This window comes from Alosa sapidissima, chromosome 13, assembly GCF_018492685.1.
Source record: "Alosa sapidissima isolate fAloSap1 chromosome 13, fAloSap1.pri, whole genome shotgun sequence".
NCBI classification, from domain to species: Eukaryota; Metazoa; Chordata; class Actinopteri; order Clupeiformes; family Clupeidae; genus Alosa; species Alosa sapidissima.
The window spans coordinates 2,744,119-2,770,129 of record NC_055969.1 but is presented as its reverse complement, the minus strand read 5'-3'; the positions used below and the strand labels follow the sequence as shown (position 1 = coordinate 2,770,129).

The following is a 26,011-nucleotide window of genomic DNA, read 5'->3' as shown; positions in this document are numbered from 1 at the left end:
ATTTATCCTTATAGGCTACTGCACATTACATGATCTGTCCGATACTCTTTCTTATTTTTAACCGTCAGGGCCTATACAAATTCCACAGTATCTGATTGTATATTTGGGGTATGCTAGCTCTTACCTGCCCCAGTGGTTTGTATGTGACTTGTCTGTTCTGAAAACCTATAACCCTTATGAAAAACAATTGGCCTATTTTAAGGAGCTCCAAATAAACTAACAAAATCTGCTGAAGTAGCCTAAAGCATGTCGGCTAATGATTCCTAAAACATACCAAACAAAGTCCATTCTGTGGCTATTGACATTTGGGTACTATCCTGTTAACTGTAACCCACCCTATGAAGCCTTTCCTGAAACATAGAAAATACTTTTTAATGAACCAGGGCGTATACATTTCTTCTATGGCTGCAAACGGGATTCACTCGCAGTTAACCAAATGTTTCTTTATTAGGGCAGGGCAGGCATATTTCTGGCTATTAAATTATTTCTAAACCAGTCTGCTAAAGTCTGTAGTAAATTCTGTGTAGGGTTTTCCAGGCTCCATTTCTTTTTACGAGACACCCTGCTCACAAGAGCCATCTGGCGGTTGTTTAGGAAGTTGCAGCATCACTGGAGAAATACAAATTAAAGTTTCGTGATCCCGCGTGAGGTCACGGGCAAATCACGCCTGAAGCCGGCCAGTTTGAAGTAATGCCCACTGTACACACACACATAAACATACACACCATTTTTGCGATCTGTCAATTAATGGACGAGACGGAGGCAAAGGACTCCCCGACTCGCAGCAGCCTCTGCCGAGTCCACTAATTCCGTATAACGGGACTCCTCGAAGGCCGCTATCCCAATTATCAGTTGCCACTATAGCCAATAGTCATGCCTTTATAGCACTCAGAGGAAACAAGCGGTTCAGTTTAAAAAGAAGCCAACTTCAAACAGTTTGTTGAACAACTTACTTTGGCCCTAACTTTGATAACAGTGGGTAGTTAGCCTGTTCACAGATGATTCCATTGTTACAAAGCCTACTTCCAGGCTCAACCGTCGTTTACTATGGTTGTTATAGTTACCAATCAGTGCTCATTGATATGAAACAGTGATTAAACTTTTTTACCAGATCTATGTCATAGGTGTCCCATATCAGAAGTAATAGCCACCCACCAGTTAATCAGAAAAGATTATTTCTTTTCTCCCGGTGATAAACACCATTGGTGAGGTGTTAAACATTACCACCTTTAACGTGGATTACTTTCTCTGATAACCAAACGTCAGTCCATAATCGAGTCCATTATCCTTCACATATTTCTTGAAAATGAATGAATCAATCTGTATTCTTTTTTGCTGGCTTGTTTTCAATTTAATTTGTATTACATTGAAAGGTTTTATATTTGAATTTGTATTTATTGTGTTCTGTTCTTGCTCTGTTCCTCAGATATGTGTTCAAACAGTGCTACTCAGCCCCCAAAGGAGAAAGGGGTGGAGGCCTTCCAGCTGACTGAGGAGCAGCAAAACCTGATCCAAGAGGACCAGCCCAATAAGAAGTTATGGGATGAAGTAATGGAGTTCCTCATCGAAGGGCCAGTATGTACTTCTTTCCTGATGCATATTTTTCATTCTCTGCTCGATATTTTATCTGTAGTTGTGTAGTATAGCTGCTTGGTGTTTTCATTTCATTCCTTTGTACACCCATTTACATTTTATTTATTCTTTCCCACCATCTCTTCCTCTTTTCCTCGTTTCTCACTAACTGTTTCTGTTCTATTTGTAGTAATAAGGTAGCATCACCCACATACTGTAGTTTTGAAACAAGTTGAGGACACCAAGGCTAATGCACGTTTACTCTTTATAGATTTGAGTTCAGTTTTTAATACTCTTCAGCAGGGTAGGAATTTCACGGCGGCCACGACGGCCATGGCCGTCGTAGCCCCTTGCGTTGGCCGTGACGCCCCTTTGAAAATCAGAGGTTTACAGGCCATGGTGGCCTTGGTGCCCCCTTCTTTCAATATTCTGCTTTGCGTCCTACTAATAGTGATATATATTTAGCCTATGGCCTGTCAAAACAATCTTAGCATTCACAGCACAAATTACGCAGTGGAGAAAGTGACAGCGCAAGAAAGAAAGTGCGTCAAAATTCACCCATTCTTCTCAGTTGAATTACTCGCGAAGTAGCCTACTCATCACACAGACATCACTAGTATCACATGAAAGCGCTTTTCTCAGCTTTTAAACGGTGTTAGCCGCTAATTGCTGCGGTGAACGGTTCTCGCGAGAGAAGTAAATAATATCATTCAATTTAATCATAAATTCTACTGAAGGTTTTGCGTCCATCTCCCTACCCATTCATCTCGGTGGAATACTTCACGAACCCCTCGTTTAACACATGACAAACCATATATCAGAAAAAACAGCAGACCTTACCGAACACAAAAGTGTAAAGCAGTCCCCTGTACAGTTAGCCGTTTCAGAGTAATCCCGTTTTGAATTTGCAGTACATTTCAACATACATGGATGTCTCCAATTTGGGCTTTAAGTTTTACACTGTGTTTAAATTGTTCCACATTATTTCATAACGGGCCAAATACAAAATAAATATTACAAATGTCGCCTAGATATCGGTAAATCAGAGGACAGCTGACTGAGAGTTTGTGAAAGTAGCCTTAATGATCACAAACTGCTAAGCATGCATCTAGGCTGTTTGAGTTTCTTAAAGCTGAGCTGTGCTTAAATTGTTCAATACATGATTTCATGACAGGCCAAATATAAAATAAATGTTAAATATAGCCTAGATATCTGTAAATATTAGATGATCAGATGATTTACAGTTATATGTAATGTCATGTTTCATGTTTTTGTAATGTTTCATACAGTGATGCAAGTCTACTGCAGTGAATAGGCTAAATACAACTTTGATCATTTTTATAGCCTACTACTGTATAGTTAACTTTGGCCTTGGTGCCCTGACATGTGGCCTTTGTGCCCCCCACCAAATATGCCTAACTGAAGGCCAAGTGGCCTTGCCCCCAGAATGGTGAAATTCCAAGCCTGCTCTTCAGGCTTATTTACTACTGGAGATACTGAAACAGATGAATGTAAGCTCTTTCATCATGAAATGGTATTGTTCCTTTTTAACTGACAGAGTTCAACAAGTTGATGCTTTACATAAACAAAACCAAACAATAATAACAAATAAAAGCATAGAAGGGCAATATAGTCAAAGAATAGTTCAAAAGGTAAAGATCATAATAAAAAGAAAACATAAAACACACAAGGTAAAATCATTTAAAAATAGAGAATGATTAAAAAGACAAAATAAAAGACAAGGTAGAATAATTTTCAAGACAGATTCAGAAATTATAACTCAGTGCAGTTAGCAGAAAACATGAGTCTAGATTTAAAACTGGCTACAGTTGGGGCCTTTTTAATGTCATCCGAAAGTTAGTACAAGAGGTAGTAAAAAGCTGATTTAGTTATCGCTTTCATGTGGCTGTTAAAATTTAGATCACTGTCAATTAATACACCAAGATTTTTGATAGAATCCTTTGCTTTCAACCATTTTGTGTCAAGGACAGTGGCAACCCTAAGTCTTTCCTCCTTTTTACCAAATATAATTACTATCATTACTTTTTTCTTTGTTCAGCTGAAGACAATTTTGAGACATCCAGTTGTTGATTTTTTCTATACACTGACACAGAGATTCAAGGGGACCATAGTCGTTTGGTGACCAAGCTAAGTAAATTTGTGTGTCATCTACATAGCTATGATATGAAATCAAATTATTTTGGATGATTTGTCCAAGTGGGAGCATATAGAGGTAGAATAATAGTGGCCCCAAGATCGGCCCCTGGGGAACACCACAGGTTAAGGACAGGTGTTGAGGTACAGTTTCCAATAAAAAATGGAAACTTATTTCTTGTAGATATGACAGGGCTCTACAGTGCGCCCATTTCACTCGCACATGCGAGTAAAAATGATGCCGTGCGAGTGCCAAAAAAATATTTAGCCGCACTGGTGCGAATGACTTCTAACCATGTCAATGTTTGTCTACAAAATACACCGCAACATCGAGAAACATTACTGGTGCAAACCATAGAATCAAGACGCGAATGCAGCATAAAAACTACACCTCCCATCAACGTTAGCAGTTTCGCGTTGTGACTCGCTAGTAGTCGCTTCAAATCCAAGAGCGCGCAGAAAAAGCGGAAAGTTAGACTAGCCAGCCAAGATGCAAAGATTGAAGAAATTAGTTCTTCTATCCACCGAATTCATTGGATATAGGAGGAACAGGATGAGATTCTGAGAATGCAGTGAGAGAAGGAAAGGTAACCTAACATGCCTTTTAGCCCAGTTGACGTATTGGCTGCTATATGCAAAATATAGCTGTAGCGAACCGGCACAAAAGTAGCCTCCCGTAATACTCCCATTTTATTCAAAGGTAGAACGCTACTGACAACTCCAGGCTTCCACGCATGCTTGTTTGTTTACACCGAATACAAGCTGAAGTGCAAAACGAAAGTAGGCATAACGTTTGCCTACTGTTAGCTGCAGTATAATGTTAGATTATGTGTAAGTTAAGTACAGAACTGACTGTGCGCCCAAATTGTTGTCTGTGCTCCTAAATATTTTAACTTGGGCGCACAAGTGCTCCTGAAAAAAAATGTTAGTGTAGAGCCCTGTATGATTTCAGCCAGTTAATAACTATGCCTGTAAATCCAACCCAGTGTTCTAGTCTGTGTAAGAAAATATTGTGATTAACAGTGTCAAATGCTGCACTAAGGTCCAGTAGCACTAGGACTGATAGAAGAACATGTCTAGTGACATATCAGGGCCATTTATGATTAATTGAAATACATAATTTCAGCTGTATGTAGTCTGCCGTGTTAATACAGGTGCCACCAGACTTAAAACGAATTCAAAAGTACACCAACTCATATGAAAATGATTGCTCCACTGTTCATCATCAAAGTTCTCTAGAACATCTGTCCAGAACAGTTCACCGCTAGGTCTCTCATGCCTCCATATGGTTCTCTCGTGCTGCTGCTGCTGCTAGGCATACAGGCAAAATGCAGCAGCTCTTTTCCTCATCCGGTGAAGTTTTATAGAAAAGAAAGCTGCTGCTTTGTATCTTCTCCGACTTGACTGAATTTCACACTTTCCTCTCTTCTCGATGATTTGGATGCGACCCAGCACTCTAAGTATTGACACACAGATATAATCTACTACTGCTAGTTTGTTGGTCATGCTGAATGTAGTAAACAAACAACGTGACAACAGCCGCATTTATTTTGCCTCATACTCACGCCTCCTGTCAAGCTAAACCTTGGCTCCGCCCTCACCTAACCCAGACTATTTATTCAGGTATGAACAAGACCTACCCGGGAAATGTCCATGCGTGAGGGTCATGTGTGAACACTCAAGTCCGTGTGAGATCCGGGCCCAAGGGCTCAATCAGGGCACTTGTTTCTCTTATGTCATCAAACAATACAAAACCACAAAACATTACAGAAGCATCACTGTATTTCTTACATCCATCTAAAAGTCTATGCAACTCACATAGCTAAATCTGTGCAAATAACTGAAATATGGTAGGCTACATAGCTGCCATTGTGAACATCAATTTGCCAAACCTGGTCAGGACCCAATCAGTGAATTTTTGTCTCTCTTATGTCATCTGACAATACAAAACCACAATGGTGTGTACATAACTGTCATTGTGAATATTAAACTTTTAAACAAATGCCGCAAACCTTGTCAGGGCCCAGAAGGAAATGACAAAAGATTCTGCCTGTACAGCTGGCGGTAAGCTTCTTTATTACATTTCTCTCAATGAGTGAACGACCAGAAGTCAACCTCACCAAGTCATATTGCACAGAAATCTTGTCAAAGAACAAAAACAATAACGATATTAACCGGTTACCATTATTTTAGATAAACGATTCTGTTCCGGAACATATAAAAATGTAAAGTTTCTGGTTTCGTTTCTGTTCCTAGCAAAACATCAAACGTTTCTGGTTTTCGTTTTCGTTCCGTGAACCGATTCAAATCCTTGAGTGGGAGACAAAAGGTGACACTCCTCTGCTGGACGATGAGAGCGATGCTTGAGCAGACTGCTGCTCTGACTTTTTTTGGGTTGAATAGTGGCCGTCTCGCTTCCCCCTAGCGCCTGTGAGCGGAAAAACCACCCTTGCAACTGTGGGCCGGCGGGCCGACGGACTCAGTGTCAGGAAGTATAACGAGTGTAACGAATTGCTTTACTGCATTCAAATACAAATACACGCCAGGCACCGGCTAGAAAAAGGTAGTGATGGAGTTTCTCAGACATTCGTCATGACAGAGCCAGCGAAAAAGAAGCAAAAACCGAGAAAACAGTAAGAAATTGCCAATACTGCATAGTTTACCTTTAACAACATATATATATATTAAAATATAAGTTGCACCTGACTATAAGTCGCCAGCTGGTACTGTGTTTATACCAATTTACCAGCCAAACTATGAAAAAAAGTGTGACTTATAGTCCGGAAAATGCGTTAGTGAAATGGCATTTAGCTGCTCAACGTGCATTGGTGTCCAATTATAAGGATAAGAAAGAAAGATTTAGAAGGAATTTAATAAAAAGGTTGAGAGAAAAGGGGGGGGGGGGGTGAAGTGCAGTGTGTGTAAGTGCAGTATCGCAAGCCCATGTAATGTAGTTTAAAGAGTATTATGTGTGTTGAGGATGCGGATGGCCTGAGGAAAGAAACTCCTACTTAGTATTTTTGTTTTAGCCATGTAATGTCTGCTTCAGTGGTTTAAACCATTGGTTCCCAAAGACTGGGTCGGTCGCAGGAGATTTTATTTGGGTCGCCAACATAGTCTAGTGACAATTTGTGTTGTGTAATAGGCCTAGCTTATACCTTACAGTGGGCATCGCTATCAAATGACCACTTCAGTCGCGCATTACGAGGAGGCGTGAAGCTGCGTGAAGATTTAGTACCACTTTCAGCCACTGTGCGTCGCTCTGCCACTGTACATCGCTCTGCCTGCCGCCCCTTCTGAAAAAGCAGGAGACTTGGCGAGAGTAATCCCAGCCTACGAATTCAATAACAAAATAAATCATGCATAATTAAACATAACCTCAATTTAGGCTACTTGGGTATGGCTTAAGGCTTGACTACACGGTGGTAACGGAAATCGAAATCGAAATTTGCTGTCTACATTATTGTCAGTGTTGGGGGTAACGCAACTACGCAAATCAAAACAGTGGTGTGATAATTGAGCCAGTAGAGAAATAACTGTTCAGAATTAATCTGTAGCCTTGGGTAGGCTTCTGCAGAAAACAATGTTGTTGCCGATTTAATACTATCTGGCAACGTTTTTCCCCTTTTAGTCCGACTGACTTGCCGGTTGTAAACTTGCGTTAAGACCGACCGATTTTTTTTTTTACTCTAAACAACCAATACAAATAAAATACTATTTATTTTAGTAGGCCTAAGTATTGTGAATATAAATTGCCTATATACAAACGTAGGCTCTCTTAAATAAAACCCTGTGGCGTTATCTCTACACCATTGGTTTACGCATGTCACACTATGGCCTACGCTTCGTTTCATTCACACAAACATCTCGACTCAACGCTTATTACTTGGCACGAAGCTCTGGAAGAACTGTGTCTAGATCTTTTCCCATTCTTTCTCCCCTCTAGTCTAATGGTGACCGTGTTGAAGAATTGAAATTGGTTGTGGTCTATTCAGCATTTCTCAAAATATGGGCTTAACCCAGATTCGAACTCTTGGACAGGGGACTGATAACGGCTGCGTAACCGCGGCTGTCATCAGCCGGCCTTAACGCACTGCGCCACAGAATTGACGGCGTGGGTGAATAGGGATAAATAACAATAGAGTACACAACTGTTTCACCAGCACATTTAAATGACGACTAAAACCGTGCATAACTGGAGGTACACCTGTTATCTGAGCAGTCTGTATGTCCTCATTTTGCGAATGCGAGGACGATATGAGCCTGTTGCATTTTGTTAGATGTCCGAGTCACGCATAATGTTTGAAAACCACTGGCTCGTAATCACAATAATTTAACACACGACAGTTGGATACTTCATCATGTTCCCATGCCTACATTTTGGTGAGTAGCATAGAGATCGTTAAAACAATAAAGTATGGCTCTCCGTTTGGGACATCGAAAACTTGCTGACTTGCAAAGGCCTCGGTATAACACGTTATCTCCACTATCATCAGTCAATGCCTCCTTGATCAAAGTGGGGAATGAAAGAAAAAGTTTGAGAACCACTGGCTTAACAAGTTACCTGCAGTACAGAACACACAGAATATTGCAACATAAAGTTGCCTTTATAATCAACTACTATTTGTTCCAACAGCATTCAAACAAAGCCTTAAAAGTGAAAAAAAAAATATTCCATAAGAAGTAAAATAAAATACTGTTACTGTAGTAACTGTATCCCAAGCTTCAGCTCCCCACGTCTGTGACAGGCAGACGTGACACCGCTAAATTCTCAGCTTGTTTATACCCCACACTGAACGCGTAAGACCGCTAGGCCCATCACTGTGGGGTGCGGTAGCCTAGCCTACTCTCTGGGATTTAAGTCAAGCAATATAAACCATACAAATGTTTCAAAATGAGTAATTTCGGCTTTGTCTGAACTGGCCATTGTAGGCTACGTATAAAAATAAATAAGTAGGCCTATTCTCTATCCAATGATATCGGCAAATGTTTGTTTTCCAAAGTAAGAATTTCACTTCATGCACCTTCGACAATGAATAGCTCATTACACTTATGTTACTGTTGAACGTAGGCCTAAATGGTATCATTACAAACATTATTCTGTGTCCTAAAAACTGGCATTTTATGCCATTGTGTCATGTAAGGTTGCAAAATCTAGAGAAATGTGTGAGGTGGTCAGTGGGGGACAATTGAGACACACATTGGATTGTGTTATTACTTGAACATTCCACACTATCCACAGCTGTGGTATCGGGGGCAGGAGGATTACTGTTAGCAGGCTTTATATAAAATTCTTCAACAGAAGGCCTGCCTCGAATGCAGGCTTGCCCAAAATAAAGGCCTGTGGTTTGCGCAGCCTACAGTAAGTAGGTTAAATAACAGACCCGCCACAATGTGCGGTATGATGATTTTTTACGAGCAAGATGTTTTTGGTGCCCTGCATGTTCTTAAATAACAATGATCATCAGTAGCCTAATATTCGACCATTATTTTGTGTAAATGGGCTATGCATTGGGTTAGACACCAGGGGCCATATTCACAAAGCCTTTTATCTAGGAGTAGGCTACTCCTAAATAGCAATAAAAGATTTTAGCTTAGTTTATCTTAGTTAAGTTATTAAGTTATTCACAAAGCCTTTCAGACCTACTCTTAGTAAGGGAAAATGACAACTCCTGAACAGATTCTGGAGCTGAGTGCTCTAGAATCTTTGACTAAGAGTGAGTGAGTCTTCGTTGCTATGGATGACGTTATTACTCATGCACGAGCTTGACTGAAGTGACCACCTTGATTGGCTGATGATTGTAACGCGGGAATGATTCCAAACACCTCCCTTACGATGAGTGGCAGGTGACAGGTCTGAGAATGCGTGCGCTACACAAGGACGGAAGATGATAAATAACTGAATAAAAAGGCCTAGCCTAAATGAATCAAGAGTAAGGCGAAACAAATAGCCTAGTAGCCTAATGAAACATATGGATTGATGTAGTATCTTTGTAACATTATTAAATTAGCCTAATCTGTTATGCCTATGCCTATGTTTGCAAAAGAGAACATTTTAATTTGATTCACAATAATGTTACATTTAATTTACATGTTGACAATGAGTAGCCTAGTTTTGGTTGTTGTTGGTGGCGTTATTGCATGTTAGTTATGCCTACAATGCAAAATTGCTTCATCACGATTGGAAGCTCCTGTAGCCGCATAGGATTTCAAAACAGGCAAAATGCCACAAAACCAGTTTGTGAATAGGTCTGTGAATAGAGTCGACTTCTTTTAAGCTGTCACAGCTGGTGGGAAGGTATGATTTCTTGGGGGCAGGGCCGGATTAACTGGGCACAAATGTCTGATGGCCCCCCCTGCCCCCCAGTCAACTTGAATCGATCAGTTAATAGGCCTATATCGTGAAGATTTTTCTTGCCATCTAAGGCACGGGCGCATCTGTGAGGCCAAGCCTCACCAAGTAGCCCGTTTGTTTACAACTAACATTACATTTAATTAAACTGCTTATAGGCTATGCCGAAATAGTTTTCAACATTTTGAATATTAGTGTCGGGTGAATTAGGAAATGTTCTCAAAGTAGCCTTATGGCTGAAAGCTGCTTGGGATCCCCCCCCTGTCAAGCAATATAACCATACAAACGCGCGCACTCATTGTTTCAAAAGGAGTAGCCTAATTTCGGCTTTGTCAGAACTGAACTGTGGACGACACGGCACGGTATGCCCAATGAAAATAAATTAACGCAACGCAACACAACACAGACCCCGCTTCTCTCGCGTCAGTCACTGACATGAACGAAACACAGAACCTGCTTCTCTCACGGCAGTCACTGACAGTAGCCTAGAATAAATGCATGGGGAAAAAAACTTCCCCATGACAAAGACATCGTAAAACACTGAAAGTTAATATTTTGTCACTATAACATACAGCTGTCCTTTGTCAAATGTGTTATGTTCCAAGTAGCCAGTGCGTAATTCTGCTTCATAAAGTTGAACAAATTTGCTTATTTCACAGAAATAAGCCAGTTAGGGTCTACAGTGCAGAGTTGGTAAGTTATAGGCCAACTTGGAGTGAACATACAAACAGGGGAAATTCTTTCTCTAGTAGCGGAGTAGCCTCAGGTGCGCACGTAGACATAAGGCCGAACATGCAAGCGCCAATGAATCGTGCTCTCACCACAATCACGCCGTTAAACTTAAATAGGTTAACATCACTGTAAGTTCGCCTTCAAGCAAGGAAAACGATGATTTGAAGACATCTGTTTCGTTGGAAGGGCAATGGGTAGCAACAGGGCAACAAAGAGACAGGCCCGATGGCAGGGCTGTTATGAGAGTATTAAAATATGTGATATTCTACGGGAAAACATTATAATGGCAAAACAGCGGGGGGAAGTTAAAATACGTGAGAAACACAGAAAAAGTTGGCATGCATTGTTTCGGTCCCCGTGCACAGGGATTATTTGTCATATTATTAATCACATATGATTATTTGTGCTCATGGGAAAGATTGATTTAAGAACGTTATCACAGTGTGTGGCTGTGGCGCAAAGCAGCGCGGGCGGAAGACAGCGACAATTGACAGGGGAGGGTCATGTCTTTTTTAACAATTCTGTCGGAGGGTCATTGAACAATTTCTAGCAGGCAAGGGAGGGTCATGCTACTTTTGACTGAAGCACTCAAATTTCCTCCGGTGGCCCCTTCAATAAATAACAAACAGTCCCTAGATTGCTGCTGGGCTAAATGTCTTGGTTCATGTCTGTTAACAACTCATTGCCGTCAAATGCGTAGCCTATCTCGCTGTTACATCCATTACAAACAAACATGCAATGTGAACGTCTGGGATTGGGAAGAGCACTAAATGCTCTACTGAATAAGCACGAAGCCACGAACCATCAAAAATCGTTTATCGCCTGTAACTCCGTGATAACAGGACGTAACAGGAAGGCATTTGGCTGAGGAACGGAGGTTAATATGCTCTATATTTTGTCCAAATGATGTCTGTCTATCATCGTTGCACTCGGAGAAAACCAGAATGTTTAATTTGTCCTGCGTTTCTTCTACGGCTGCAAACGGGATTCACTCACAGTTAACCAAATATTTCTTTATTAGGGCAGGGCAGGCATATTTCTAGCTATTAAATTATTTCTAAACCAGTCTGCTAAAGTCTGTAGTGAAGTCTGTGTAGGGTTTTCCAGGCTCCATTTCTTTTTACGAGACACCCTGCTCACTTGAGCCATCTACCGGTTGTTTGGGTTGTTGCAGCGTCTCACTGGAAAAATACAAATTAAAGTCGTGTGATACCGCGTGATCCCGCTTAGGAAAGCTAACAGCTTTCTATTAGCATTTAATGCATTTAGAATAGCTCTGAAACTGAGGGGCGAACACATCACACAGGGGACGCCAGAGCGTGGATATCTCACTCACAAAATGAAACAATATTTCTGTCGGGCGCATACCATGGACCTCACAGTTGCAAAATGCAGAGGGACATGAATCAGCCTATATTTGCACGAACAATAACGGACAACAGCTCTTCAACTTGGCCCGTTAAAATCTAAAAAGTATCATTTTAAATCGTAAAAAAACATGCTAAGCAGACATCCATAGAAGTTAATAGCAGTCTCCTCACATTCATTCTTATTTCGGATTTAAAATGCACAACAGTGCATTAGATCAAGCTATAATTTAAATGGACATGTAAGCGCTATTTTCCTCTTTCCATCTCACAAACTTTAGCTAGAATATCCCCAAACTCTCGGATGTACATTAAAATTGATCTTTTTCGGTAGGCTAGTCATTTCCAACTTCCCAAGCTGACCGATGCTCAAAATGCAACACCACCGTGTTCAAAGCAGGATGAGGACAACCTGAGGTTGTGTGTGTGTACAAAACTGAGCTAGAATTTAACAGCTTTGAACATGTTTAACATTGTTTCAAGAGTGTAATTAAGATTGCAGAATCTCATTGGAAAACTGAGGAGTCGGTGCATCACCAAACCCTATAATAGTAGTGGGCCAGACCTAGTAGCCACTAGATATATATCCAACCACTTAGATATGGCACTGTAGAATGGTTATAGAAAAGTTTGAGTACCGACTTTTTGGGCAATATTGGTGGTTGCATGTTAGATCTGAAGTGAATTGGGTCGCGATTGTCATTTTTTAAAAAGTGGGTCCCCAGAAAAAAAGTTTGGGAAACACTGGTTTAAACAGTCCATTGTCAGGGTGTGAAATGTCTTTCAAATGTCTTTCTTGTTCGTACTCTTCTGGTATGTCCTGCAGAGTAGGGAGAGGTGATCTGACTCTCTGTAGCGTCACAGGCTGTACAGTTCCCATACCAGGTGATGATGCCACCTGTTAGAACACGCCACTGCTGAAGAGTAGAAGGCCTTCGAAATGTATATTGACACTTTGAATTTCCTCAACTGTTGTAGGAAGTAAAGTCTTTGCCTGGATTTCTCCAGAGTGTACTGGAGTTAATTTTATACGGGCATAAAGGCTTCTCAATGGAACCAGACCAAACCGGACCAGTCCAGACCAAATTTCCTGACCACAAATTTTGATAATTTGGGGCTGGCTACCAGGCTAACTTTTATCCAAAGTGACTTAAAATGAGGAATAACATTTAACCTACAGTGTAATAAAGCACCTTAGTGTAACAATAAATACTTTACAGTACAAACAGAGGATAATAGTGCAGAGTTGTAAGTAAAGCTAAGGGATGTATTCAAGAGAGACAGTAGTAGAGAGAGAAGTGGATGTTCAGTGTTTGGTTAGGCGTGTTAGGAGAGGAGGTACTCTCAGGAAGAGCTAGGTCTTCAAAGATGAAGGCAGCCCCTCTCTTCAAGATTATCTTTGCCATCATGCTTTTGTCTTGAATTTGTCATGTCATAAAGTGTTTGTCAATGTTTCAAGTGTTTGTCAATGTTTCTATGATGATGCACAAGTAGACATATGTCTTGTACCCTTCAGAGCTTTCTGAAAAAGGTGGAGCAGATCTTCATGTGTGTGTGCTGCCAGGAGCTTGCCTACCAGCCCATCACTACTACATGTCTGCACAATGTTTGTAAGGTAGGTGTGTGGATTTCTAGGTAGCTGTCGTTTTGGTCACGTGTACACCATTTTTTATTATTAGTGGGTTTGATCCAGCAAGCCCACTATTGTTCTTCTTAAGTTTTCTTATTATAAGTGGGTTTGATCCAGCAAGCCCACTATTGTTCTTCTTAAGTTTTCTTATTATTATTAGTGGGTTTGATCCAGCAAGACCACAGCATTCGCCATTCTTCTTAAGTTTACTTTATTTATTATTCCTTTTCACCCACTTTTTGTACCGACTACTGCTCCTAGACCGTTTGAGCTATCGACGCGGTTCAAACTCCAAAAATTCAGGCCCGAACCGGTGTAGGGAGCTTGTTACTTTTGTGTCACTGGCCCTTGTCGTTTTCGCGTTATTCCCGTTTTTCGTCGTTTTTGGGCCCCATTGAAATGAATGGCAGAATGTTCAGGATTTGAATTTGGATTATGACATCATAGCTCTAACGGCTTAAGCTTGCACCTGGCAGAGGGTTTGTCTGAAGCTTAGTTCAATGCCTTGCCAGCACCAGTTGTAAAGGTCATGTAAAGCCAATCCATGTTTATACAGGTCATTAAAAAAAAAATATATACATTATCCAAATCCATTCAGCCCAGTTCAATGCCTTGCCAGCACCAAGTGTAAAGGTCATGTAAAAAAAGATGGCAGAGCGCGAAGCCATCTTTTTTTAAAGTGAATCCATGTTCATACAGGTCATTTAAAAAATAAAAAAAACTTTTTCCCAGTCCATTCAGCCCAGTTCAATGCCCGGCTAGCTCCATTCAAACTTAGTCATGTATACAGTTGTATAGATTATAACATTGAGAAACACACATTCATACAGATATTATGCACATCCACGCAACACTGTTACTCATCATTACCCGGCAAGAAGTCCACAATCAATTAAATTGTCTTGCCACGATCTGTGGAGCTTACATACAACGTTAAATTACAATAGGTTCTGTATGCTATTTAAAGCCGACCTAACGTTGAGTCCCTTCATGACGGTGTGTTGTAATGCATTCTGGGTGCTGTGCTGTGATTCGACGGCTCGTCACCTGACCCACCAAACAATGATGCTTGAACTAAACGTAGAGTAAAAATAAATCGCTACCAAGGCTCCAAATAGCAACACACTTACACCGTATTATAATGAGGGTATCTACATGTAAACCGAAGCATTGAGAACTGTGAAAGTCTACAGGCGGTTTATTAAAAAGAAAAACAGTACCGTTCACGTCTCGTTCACATATACAGACGGGCGCCATCTTGGGAAAACAGAACTCTCTGGGATGTGGCGTAAATCTTGCGTGAAACCTTGTTGCCGGAACAGCAACGTCAACGATAAGTTAGGCTAACGTAAACGTTAGCTATTTGCTGTTGTCATATGCTTTACGTGATGGCCATTCATCACACTGTTTGCCTTACCTTAGCTCTCAGTAAGTTACAGTTTATTATAGTCATGTGATTTACATAAAGTAGTAAACAACAGTAATGTTAAACGTGTCAACAAGTTAGATTCTACCCCACAAGCCACAATAGGGAACGTTCAAGTAAGCGCACATATACAAACCAGAGCCCGTCTACGGATTATTAGACATTCTCTGTACAAACCTATTAATGTTAGCTAACATGCTAAGCATTGAAAATGAATGCGTTAGCAATAGCCACTGCTTTTTTTGAGCTGACAAGCGTTAAAAATGCATGGAAATGCGTTAAAAACGTAATCAGCCAAATTGACTCACTTCTTAAGACCCTTGGTATGGTGTTACAACGATGTGGAGTCGAAATGTAAATTGTTAGTATGGTTTTAATGTGTAAACACACCAGACTTCGTAGATGTAGTTACTACAATTTGGAGGCGAAGTGTAGATATGGTTTTAATGTGTAAACAGAACAACCGCGATTTTGCGAGCTAGAAAAAAGGAAGTGAATGAATGAATAGTTACTGCTTTTCTGAGGGCTGGCGTTCTCATAAAATCGACGTAATCTTTGAAAAGACTACCTGGGTATCTTCCTTAGACTTCGTAGATGTAGTTACTACAATTTGGAGTCGAAATTCGAAGTGCAAATATGGTTTAAATGTGTAAACAAGACGCCTGATGTTTAAAATATGTTAATGAATGGGCACAGTATTATTGTGTACAGTAATGGGCTATCAGTAGTATGTAAACAGTTCATGTGTTATGTGATTTACATAAACTAGTAAACAACAGAAATGTTAAAAGCTGGTATTGTGTTTCCTGAATTCTTACATTCAGGCATTCAAATGAAATGTAATTAAATAGCATATATATACTCTATTAGTGTATGATGCTTGCATGAGGGAAACATCCCAAAACAACGGCACCCATATAATTGCTGTTGTTTTGAGAAGCATTTCTCATGCAAGCATCATGCAACAATGCAAAAACAATGAAACTATTGTAGGCCTAATTATATTTTACATTAGTAAAGCAGTACTCTGATGTGCATGCTTTCACAAACTTTTGTGAACAATCTTAGCACTTTAAACATTGACTGTTTTGAAGTGCATGTATAGCAGTATAGTATAAAAATAATAATAATTGTGATATCATTACAGTTTGATGGGGGGTGGGAGGAGGGGGTGGGTTCATGTAGGTGGGCCCTTATGACCCCAAAGTATGCCTTGACTGGGCCTCAGGTCAAAGAAGTTTGAGAAAGGCTGATGTAGACGACAAAGCAGCAAGGAGGCGTCGTGTGATCATTTAAACAAGTTTTATGACAAGGTTGATGAGGGTGGGAAAAATCATACATTTCTGTGCAAACTTTGCCCACACTTCAGTCACATTCAGTCACATTGTCTTTTAAGAAAATGCAGTCAATTTTTCGGTTCCAGCAGCCAACAACCTCAGAACTGACCCTTCAGGCCTCTCAGGAGGCGCTGGCCTTCTAGTGACCACCATAGCAACCAGCATGATTGCCCTAGCAACCACGATATTTATGCGTTTTAGCTTATTGGATGTTGCGTTAATGCAGATAACTTTTGATCCGTGTGCCCGATTTTCATAAATGAGGTCCGTTGGAATCCTTGGATGAGGCCGAGTTCCATGCCTCTGATCAAACCCACTCTTGCAGTTCCTCGGAACCGCAAATCTAGTTATTATTAGGAGTTAAGCTAGTTCTCTCCAGTTCAGCAGTAGGCCTATAAACACATCCTAAACAAGGCCTATTATCACATCACTAGTCCTTTGGTGTGTTTTTGCTATTGAATGTATCAATCTAAGTTCCAGTAGATACACTAGACATTTTGTTAACATGAAGAAAATACTTGGCCAAAATATGTAAAATGTGTCTTTTTCTGTCTTTTTGCTCTCTCTCCTGATTCAGAGCTGTCTTCAAAGGTCATTCCGTGCTGAGGTGTATAGCTGCCCTGCTTGTCGCCATGACCTGGGAAAGGATTATGTTATGATACTTAACAAGACACTACAGCAGCTTCTTGATCAGTTCTTCCCTGGATACAGCAAGGGCCGATGAGCCTGTCCCTTAATAGACGTAGACAAATCATAGAGCAGAACATTGTCTCTCCCCCCAGCTCTCATTCACACACAGACAGGCACACAGGCACACATACTTGCCCTGGATCACAAACCAGCTAGACACTGTCTCCTCAGCCGTGACACAAGGATTTTTCTAGCTCTATCAGACTCTCCTTGCCTTCCCTACCTCTTCATGTCTTTGAATACCAGTCTGAAGATCACAATAGTCAAGCAACCCAGGTTAATACTAGTGTTCATTTTGGACAGATAAACATCTTCGTATGGTTTATCACTAAAATAGCATCATCCTATAATGATTTTTTCCTAGATTGGGCATGATGTATTGCAAGAATGGGATCAGAATTCGACATGCCAGGATGGTTAACATTGGGAATATTAATATACAGTATCCCACATTGGGCATGTTTATAAGGGAGTCACCAGTATCTAACCAGTTCAGTTAGAATTGTCAGTGCTGAATTTCAGCTTTTAATATCTGACTGTGGGTAAATTAGTTATTTTCAGTTATGTTAATCATTTGCAACCTTTGGAAATATGTTTTTGTAATTTCAATGAAACACCAACTTAATCTCCTAGAAGTGCAAAAGAACTGCTTACTGGTTACTGGTGTTTAGAAGAGTGCATAAAATATCATGAATATACAGATTTTGTTTTCTACCCAGAGTGATCAGGACAAAGGTTACCTTGTGCTATCTTAAAACTGAGGACTATTTAGTTTTCACACCAATATCATCCTCTGAATTCAGAGTTTCTTGTCCATCCAAAGTGCTTAACTTGCAAATTGAGTCTGTGTCTCCTTAAATGTTCTCTACTCTTGTTTGTTTATTTTTGTGGTGATGCTTTTTTTCTTTATTACAGTATCAGACTTTAATTGCAATGCAAATGCACATGTTTGAATAAGCATATTGTCTCAAGTAAATTGTGATGTGCAGCCTACCTTCTCATGTGGCATTTGCTCCTCTCTGCTCCAAACTGACTGCGAACTTCCTCCTCTCCATTGCGTTTCCCCTGTCTTTACAGTGACAGCAGTACTAACCTTTTAGACGTCATGTGGTTGCATTGCCTCTGCTATTGGCATTAGTGTTATTTGTTATGTTTGTTTTAATTGCACTTACTTAAGAGAAGAGATTTTCAAAAGAAGACAGTGTAATGTCTAGTTTATGCTGAGCAATGTCATTTTTATTATTTAGTTTCCTATCCTATTTTGATCATTAGCTCTTTTTACGTGGTTACTTTTACCTGCTGCCAGGTCAGGTTGAACAGTTACATTGCTTCATATTGTGATTGAAAATTTTATACATGGTATAATACTTTATGTACCTATTAAATATTTTGATTCCTGAAAAAAAAATCCATCTCCACAGATGTGAGTGATACATTATTGTTCTAGTTGACATTTGGATGTATTAAAGTGCAGTTTTTCCAATGAATTATTTTTTACAGCTGATTTCTTATAGCCCATATAATTGTGTGTGTGTGTGTGCGTGCGTGTGTGTGCGTGCGCGTGTGTGTTTTCAGAATTGAAACAACAACAAAGGGAGTGTTATTAAGATTAGGAATCTCTTTCTGTGCAACGATGACATTTGGTCTACAAATATGTTTTTATTTGTTTGTTTGTTTTTGTTAAGTTTGGTCATGACATAGGAAGACTGTTTTAATTTACCTTAAAGACTTGAAAAGTCCTGGTGAAGAAACAATATGAAGTTTGCTTTTTAATCTTATCTGGGGCTCTTAAAAATTGCACAGTAATAACAATACACCCATAAGTAATCTAATCCCTCTCTTGAACATGTTGCTTTAAAGGTGCTCTAAGCGATGCAACATGTTTTTTAGGCTAAAACATTTTTTGTCATATACAGCAAAAATCTCCTCAATCTGGAAGCGCTTTTGCTTTTGATCCGAGTGCTGCGCTGGTTTGAGACAGCAACATCGACGGGGTCGTTTGGATCTTCCACTTGCACCTGGAAGGCATCGCTCTCACCGATGACCTCATCCTCGGTAGGAAGAAGAGACATGACCAGGATAAGAGCCAGAAGCAGAAGGCCTATGCAAAATTTCATTTGCGCTACAAGTTCCTGGCAAAATTGCAGAAAAAGCTGCTGGCAGCAGATTGGCAACGGCGGTTTAAATAAGCGCTCTGAATGATATCAGCCAATGAAAGCAGGGCCTGGCCAGCTGGCAATCAGCTGAGTTGTTAGATTGACAGTCGGCTGGACCATCCAGGGAAGCTAGCGAGACTCCGTGACCTGCCTGAGCGTTATATATAATACCTCCATGGCCTGAACTAACGCTGTGCTCCATTTTTACATTTGGTTCTCTGCCAGGCCCATCAAGTCACCATACAGGAATTCAATGATGCTCTTAAATAGATGGCAATAGGTCAAAATGATAGGGCTAACAAACCAGTACCACTTTCAGAGAAGATACTTACCACCTCTAGCATTATTGGATCAGCATCACAGAAGTGGTGTTGCCATTTATAATATGTGACTGTATTCCAGCAAATACACTGTGTCCCAAATTATTATGCAAATTACATTTTTCTCAGATTTTCCTAAATAGTTGATGCAAATGACAGTCAATATAACTTTCAAGTCATGAACCGTTAGAGTATAATTTGAATTTTATTGAACTAACCTCCCAACAAACCTCCCAATGACAGTATTTCTTTCAAAAATAAAAAAACTCAAAATGCACTGTTACAAATTATTATGCACAACAGAGTTTCAAGACATTTTATAGGTTGTAAAGAACTAAAAATGGTCATTTGTTGAATTTGCAGCATTAGGAGGTCATATAAACTAAATCAAAAGTTATTTAAATCAAAAACATCTTACAGGCCAAGTTACATGTTAACATAGGACCTCTTCATTGATATCACTCCAATGTTTTCATACCTTGTCCAAGGTAGTGCACAATTTCACGCAATTTCAGAGATATCCTTTTTCTTTCCCATATTGCTTGAAACCTGTGGCATGCTTAATAATATGGAACATCCTAGTAGTTTTCCTTTGATTGGGCTCAAACTAATGGCAAACTAATTATCAGAGGTGTCCGAGATTGATTTCAATGATCCAAAGAGCCCTGAGACACAATACCATCCATGAGTTTAACCCTTAAAGGAGTACCGTCACACCGGTGTGACGGGAATGTTGAGAAATGAACATTCTAAAGAATATCTGGGTTCATTGAATTCAACATAGAATTTTAGAACCTTCAATTGTTGCGGAACTTAGAATGTTCAAAAACCTACACCTTTAAGGGTTAATTGAAAAACAAAAAAATAAATGTTTATGACACTTAAATCCAATTTGCATAATAATTTGGAACACGGTAGGTATTGGTATGTGTACCTGCAGCTAAGCTTGGGTGTACATTACATTCCAATAAAGGTTATTGATAACATGCCTCTGAAGTTTAGCACCATTAATACTTATCAGCAACTACAGTAGTCAACATATCTCTGGCTCCATGAAACACATGTTAATGCTCAATACTACACATATATGGTTCTGTAATGTATTTGCATTGTACTAAAATTTTTAGTCACATGACACCAGATGTTGTGTTCTGAAATACTGTTATATTGCTTCACCACTAGGAGGCACTGCTGCATAATAAGTGTGCATGTATTTACGTACAAATGAAAGAAGAAGAATGTATTACGATGGTGACTACATGTGTACCTTTACTGCTTACAGTCCTCTGTTGTCCTTATTGAAGACACTACAACACCACAACCGGGGAGGGAAAATGGCTAGTTGGGCCCAATTCTGACATTTTCACTTTCACTTCAGAGTGTAGGCCTACTCACTTGTGTTGCCAGCGGTTTAGACATGAATGGCTGTGTGTTGTGTTATTTTTAGGGGACAGTAAATTTACACTGTTATACAAGCTGTACACTGACTACTTTACATTGTAGCAAAGTGTCATCTCTTCAGTGTTGTCCCATGAAAAGATACAGTGGGTACTGGTTAAAAATTGACACTTCATTCACAATCAAGGTGATTCATAGCCCGGTTAAAACCAGACCCTTCTCAGTCGTAACTGAGAGTGGGTCTGGGGAAGGTTCGTTCACAGCCCATTTCCAAAGGGCGTTCCCAAACGGACGCCGATCAAAATGCAATAGGAGAGGCCAAAAACCAATCAGAGCAACGAAAGAGACAGAGTGACGGAAACACAATTTGCAACACTGTCTGGTTGTAGGGAGAAGCAGGAAGAACATTCAAACGAGCATTTTGTTTCATTCGTCCTTTCTGGCTGACCGGGACATATAAAGCAGGAATGGGGGACGAGAGATTGAAACGTTCAAAGCAATTATGCCGGAATTGTTTCAAGGCAAACACTTAAGTGTACAGGGTTGCCAACTCTCACGCATCTGGCGTGACACTCACGCTTTCAGCACCACTCTTACTCTCTCACGCACATTCAAGAAATGTCACGCCAAATCCATTCTTTTTTTTTTTGCAATCCGTTCATTTTTTGTTGATGACTAGACTAGACCACAGCATTGTTTCTAAATAACAGGAGACGAGTTTAATGCATACATAACTTAACGGCTCCCACACACAGCTGCGTGCATCGCGTTGCTGGAGACGCATCCCATTCACTTTAAATGAGCTCACGTGATCCGTTGCCGAACTGAATTGTGGGTCCGTCGCGTCGCGTTTCTCCCGCTGCTCGCGTTGAGGAGTTCAGCTGTTGCTGCACCGACAGACGGCACCGGCCAATCAAGCCAATCTACGGACGGCACCAACCAATCACATTACGGTTTTACTTCAAGTCATTTGCATAGCTACCGTCGGGAACACCCACTGGAATGCGTTGACGGAACGCAGCTGTGTGTGGGAGCCGTTAGACCAACAGCAGGTAGGTCTAATATCTGCCTACAACATTCTCAGCGCAGTTTTCTGTTGATTCGCTGACTATTTTCATCCAGTCCGCAACACCTTCACAGAACACGTTGCTATTTAGACCTATGAGGCAGACGGACGCAAAGTGTGGCCGCCCATTCTTCTCAGTTGAACTACTCACAAAGTAGGCTAGCCTAGTTCATGTGCTTTGCCGTTGGAATGTGTGACAAACACGGATGCCACAACAAAGGTTAAAACATACACTCACTAATCCTAAACAAACAACTGTATTTGCTTAAACTATAGTGTAAGACGCTTGTGAAAGAAAGATATGCAGCTTTCAAGTGACAAAAACGGCAAATTCCCAAGTTCACATTAAAACTGTTGGACATGAAAGGCCACATGAACTACAAACGAACTAAAACGTGGCGACAAAAGTGATGACGAGCCCCTATATGGCAAGCCGTTTAAGACAAAACTCAAAATAACGCCTCCACGTGTAGATTTTTTACTTCTTCAGGAGTAAAAAATAGACGTCTGAGCATCAGACGTCAAATTTTTACGTGTGCCACGTGCAAAAACTTTGCGTCTGACGTCAGAGGAAAAAAAATGACGTCTGGGTGATTTGCTCTGCCTTTGTGCCAGAGTAGACACAGCATTGGCTGCTGGAAACAGGAAATGCAGCCGCTATAGTTGCAGCAGAAGAAACAAGATGCCAGAGCAATGTGCAGCATATTGCTCAAATCCGCGGATCATCGCAAACAGGGCTTGGGGGATTACTTTTCACAAGTAAGATTTAACATTATCGTACTATTGGTTGTATTTTGTGAATGCAATATTACCAGAGAGTTGAAAAGGAGCAAGGATCTTTGTTATTGTAATGTAAATTGTAGCCAGCTAGCTAGGCTACTTGCTAGGTGTTCAGGTGTTCACCCGGCTATGAACTGAGACTTGATGAGTCATATTCCATAACACTGACTTACATTACAACTGACACAAGAATGCTATTGTAGAAATGAATCAAATATTACTAATATAACATTGGCCGGCAAATTTTACACAAGTGGCACAGACTTTAGCCTATTATCGGGCATTTGCTACTTGTAGCTTAGCTAGTAATAAGTGTGTTGGTGGTAGCTTCACTATTTCCTGAATAAAGTAACTTTTCAATAGCTTAACTTCTTTATATGAAGTAGCTTGGCCAAACAAGCTACACTTTTGTCATGTGAAATTAGCACAATTTAAAGTAGCTTCCTATGTAGTGAACTAGCCTACTGCTGTGTTTGTGTTACTAAGCTTGCTACATTTGACTGGGGGGGTAGTTTTGTGTAGTGAAGTTTTATTCATGGCAGAGTAACTGATAGTTTTGCTCACTACAATTCCCAAGTAGCTTGCCCAACACTGTATTATTCACATGTAATTCACTGTAACAAAAATAAGATGCATCTCAAATCCCTTTTTATTCATTTATTTATTTTATATCTCCCCAGAACAACTGCCTTGGACTACCACGAATGAGCTGAACGGTCTCCGGAACGGAAGGTGTAGCTCTACATTGCATTACTGCAGGGCATCTGCTAGACTGTGACTGAATATTTGATTTATGAGCTCCACCTTCATCACCTTTTTGGTATGGCAACTGCTCTGCCCATGACCGGAAAGCACTGCAGAGGGTGTGAAAACTGCCCAACGCATCACCGGTTCCTTACTCCCCTCCAGGCGCGCAGCATCATCAAAGACTGTTCTCACCCCAACCACAGACTGTTCATTCCACTCCCCTCAGGGAGGCGTTACAGGTCTCTCTGCACCCGTAACCACGTAGCCTACTTGGAATAGCCTACCCCTCAGGTGTCTGAATGGCTGATCTCATGTAAATGTTTATGGAACCTTTCTGTATAAGTATATATACACTCTTTTGATCCCGTGAGGGAAATTTGGTCTCTGCATTTATCCAAATCTGTGAATCAGTGAAACACACACAGCACACAGTGAACACACAGTGAGGTGAAGCACACACTAACCCCGAGCAGTGAGCTACCTGCTACAGCAGCGCTAGGGGAGCAGTAAGGGGGTTAGGTGCCTTGCTCAAGGGCACTTCAGCCTCGGATGTGGGCATGGAAGAGCAGTGCTCAACCACTTCCCCTGCCCACATTTTTCCTACTGATCGAGTGTGAGATCAGCCATTCGGACACCTGAGGGGTAGGCTATTCCAAGTAGGCTACGTGGTTGAGTGACAAACCTGAGTAAATTGACTCAGAGTAGAAGAGCTGATACAGGAAACCTGGTTGTGTTCATAGTGGCTTAACAGTAATAGAATATTCTGATACTCTATATGATATAAAGTGATGACATTCCAGATCAAAACTGGGAACATAATCCATAATGTTTGACAGCATAGACAAAAACTGGTTTGATACCAGGGGCGAAGCTTGAGGGGGTGCGGGAGGTGTGGCACGCCCCCGGCCCAGGACCCGTAGGGGCCCGGTGCGAGGGCGCCCCTCCCCCACCTCCGGGTAAGGTGGGACGGGCCTCTCCCACGGCACAAAGCCGGAGGAGCTAAGATCATGCAAACGGTTTCTTTTCAATCATTTTCATCAGAGTGGGACGTATTAGGCTTATAGGTTGCCCCAGTCAGGACGAGTTATGACTCACGGTTGCTGAAAAGTTTTGAAATTTACTTTGATGATTTAGTAGGTGTAAAATATTGAATAAAATGTTCTGCTGTATGACTGGCTTTATTTTAACTCTCATATTGAACTTTACAACATGCAAATTTACAAAATTGGATCAACGATATTGTCTCCTACAGGCGTCAATGAGAACACTCTTACACTTACATGATTTTGGTTTCGATTTTCTAATTGGAGTAAGTATTTGTGACAACACGTCATGATACATTTGATAATGTTTGATCGTTGTTTTGGTATGAAGCATCTTTTACGTAGCCTAATGAATGCGCTCTAGAAAGTGAAAGTAGCCTAGGCCTATGCGCTCTGTGTCTGAGCTGTCTGTGCACGTCCGCAATTGATTACGTTCCTCAAATGGAGAACACATCAATCCCATGGTATTTTTTGCCCTAAAATGCATAAAACATGCAAGTTCAAAATCCCGCCGGTACGTCATATTTGCCTAGGCTACTAGCCTACAATAAATGAATTGAACAAACTCAACTGACAACAGGTAGGCTATATCTACTGATCCGGTCATTGAGACTACAGAATACAGACTACAGAATACAGTACAACAAACTTTCTGTCTTTCTGAAGTTTATTTTTGTATTCCGGGGTACAGTAGCCTAATTGCCTAATGTCTTGACAATAGTTTTTCTTACCGGCTTGCTGTTTAAACTGACTGCGCCGCTCTGAACTTTCCTGCCCGGTTTATGACGTAAACTGCTACATCTCGGCTCTGGCATTGCCTAAACTCATCGTGTGGGAAATCAGATTATCTGTCAATATTAGGCTTTGAAAGTAAGGGATATTTGCTCAGTAATAGTAGGCCTAGGCTACATTTTGTAACATTTATAGAGAAACCGAGGGGAAGTTAAATTAGAAATCGTTGGAAATTGAAAACACACACCTACAAAAAAAGATTCGGGGCTTTTAAAAAGGGATTCGGGGCTTGAGCCCCGAAGCCGCACCCCCTCGCTCCGCCAATGCAACCACCCAGCAGTAACCTCTTCCCGTCACCGTTGCAACCTCTGAGCGCTCATTCTCCAAGTTAAAAACCATTAAAAACCACTTGAGGAGCACAGTGGGACAGGAGAGACTGAGTGGACTTGCCATGTTGTCCATAGAGAATGAGAGAGCAAAGAAAATGGACATAGGCCTAAACAGAGCAT

General features: G+C 40.7%; 1 protein-coding gene across 1 annotated transcript in view; it reads left to right on the top strand.

Annotated features, from left to right (window-relative positions):
* The window catches only part of LOC121680977 (E3 ubiquitin-protein ligase UHRF2-like), a 159,257-nt gene extending 140,510 nt beyond the window's left edge, over window positions 1-18,747 (top strand). The window contains exons 14-16 of the mRNA XM_042060575.1: window positions 1,427-1,575; window positions 13,694-13,792; window positions 17,148-18,747. Of these exons, the coding sequence (XP_041916509.1) occupies window positions 1,427-1,575; window positions 13,694-13,792; window positions 17,148-17,294 (395 nt within the window). The 3' untranslated portion in view covers window positions 17,295-18,747. The remainder of the gene's footprint in view (window positions 1-1,426; window positions 1,576-13,693; window positions 13,793-17,147) is intronic.
* Window positions 18,748-26,011: the final 7,264 nt, after the last annotated feature.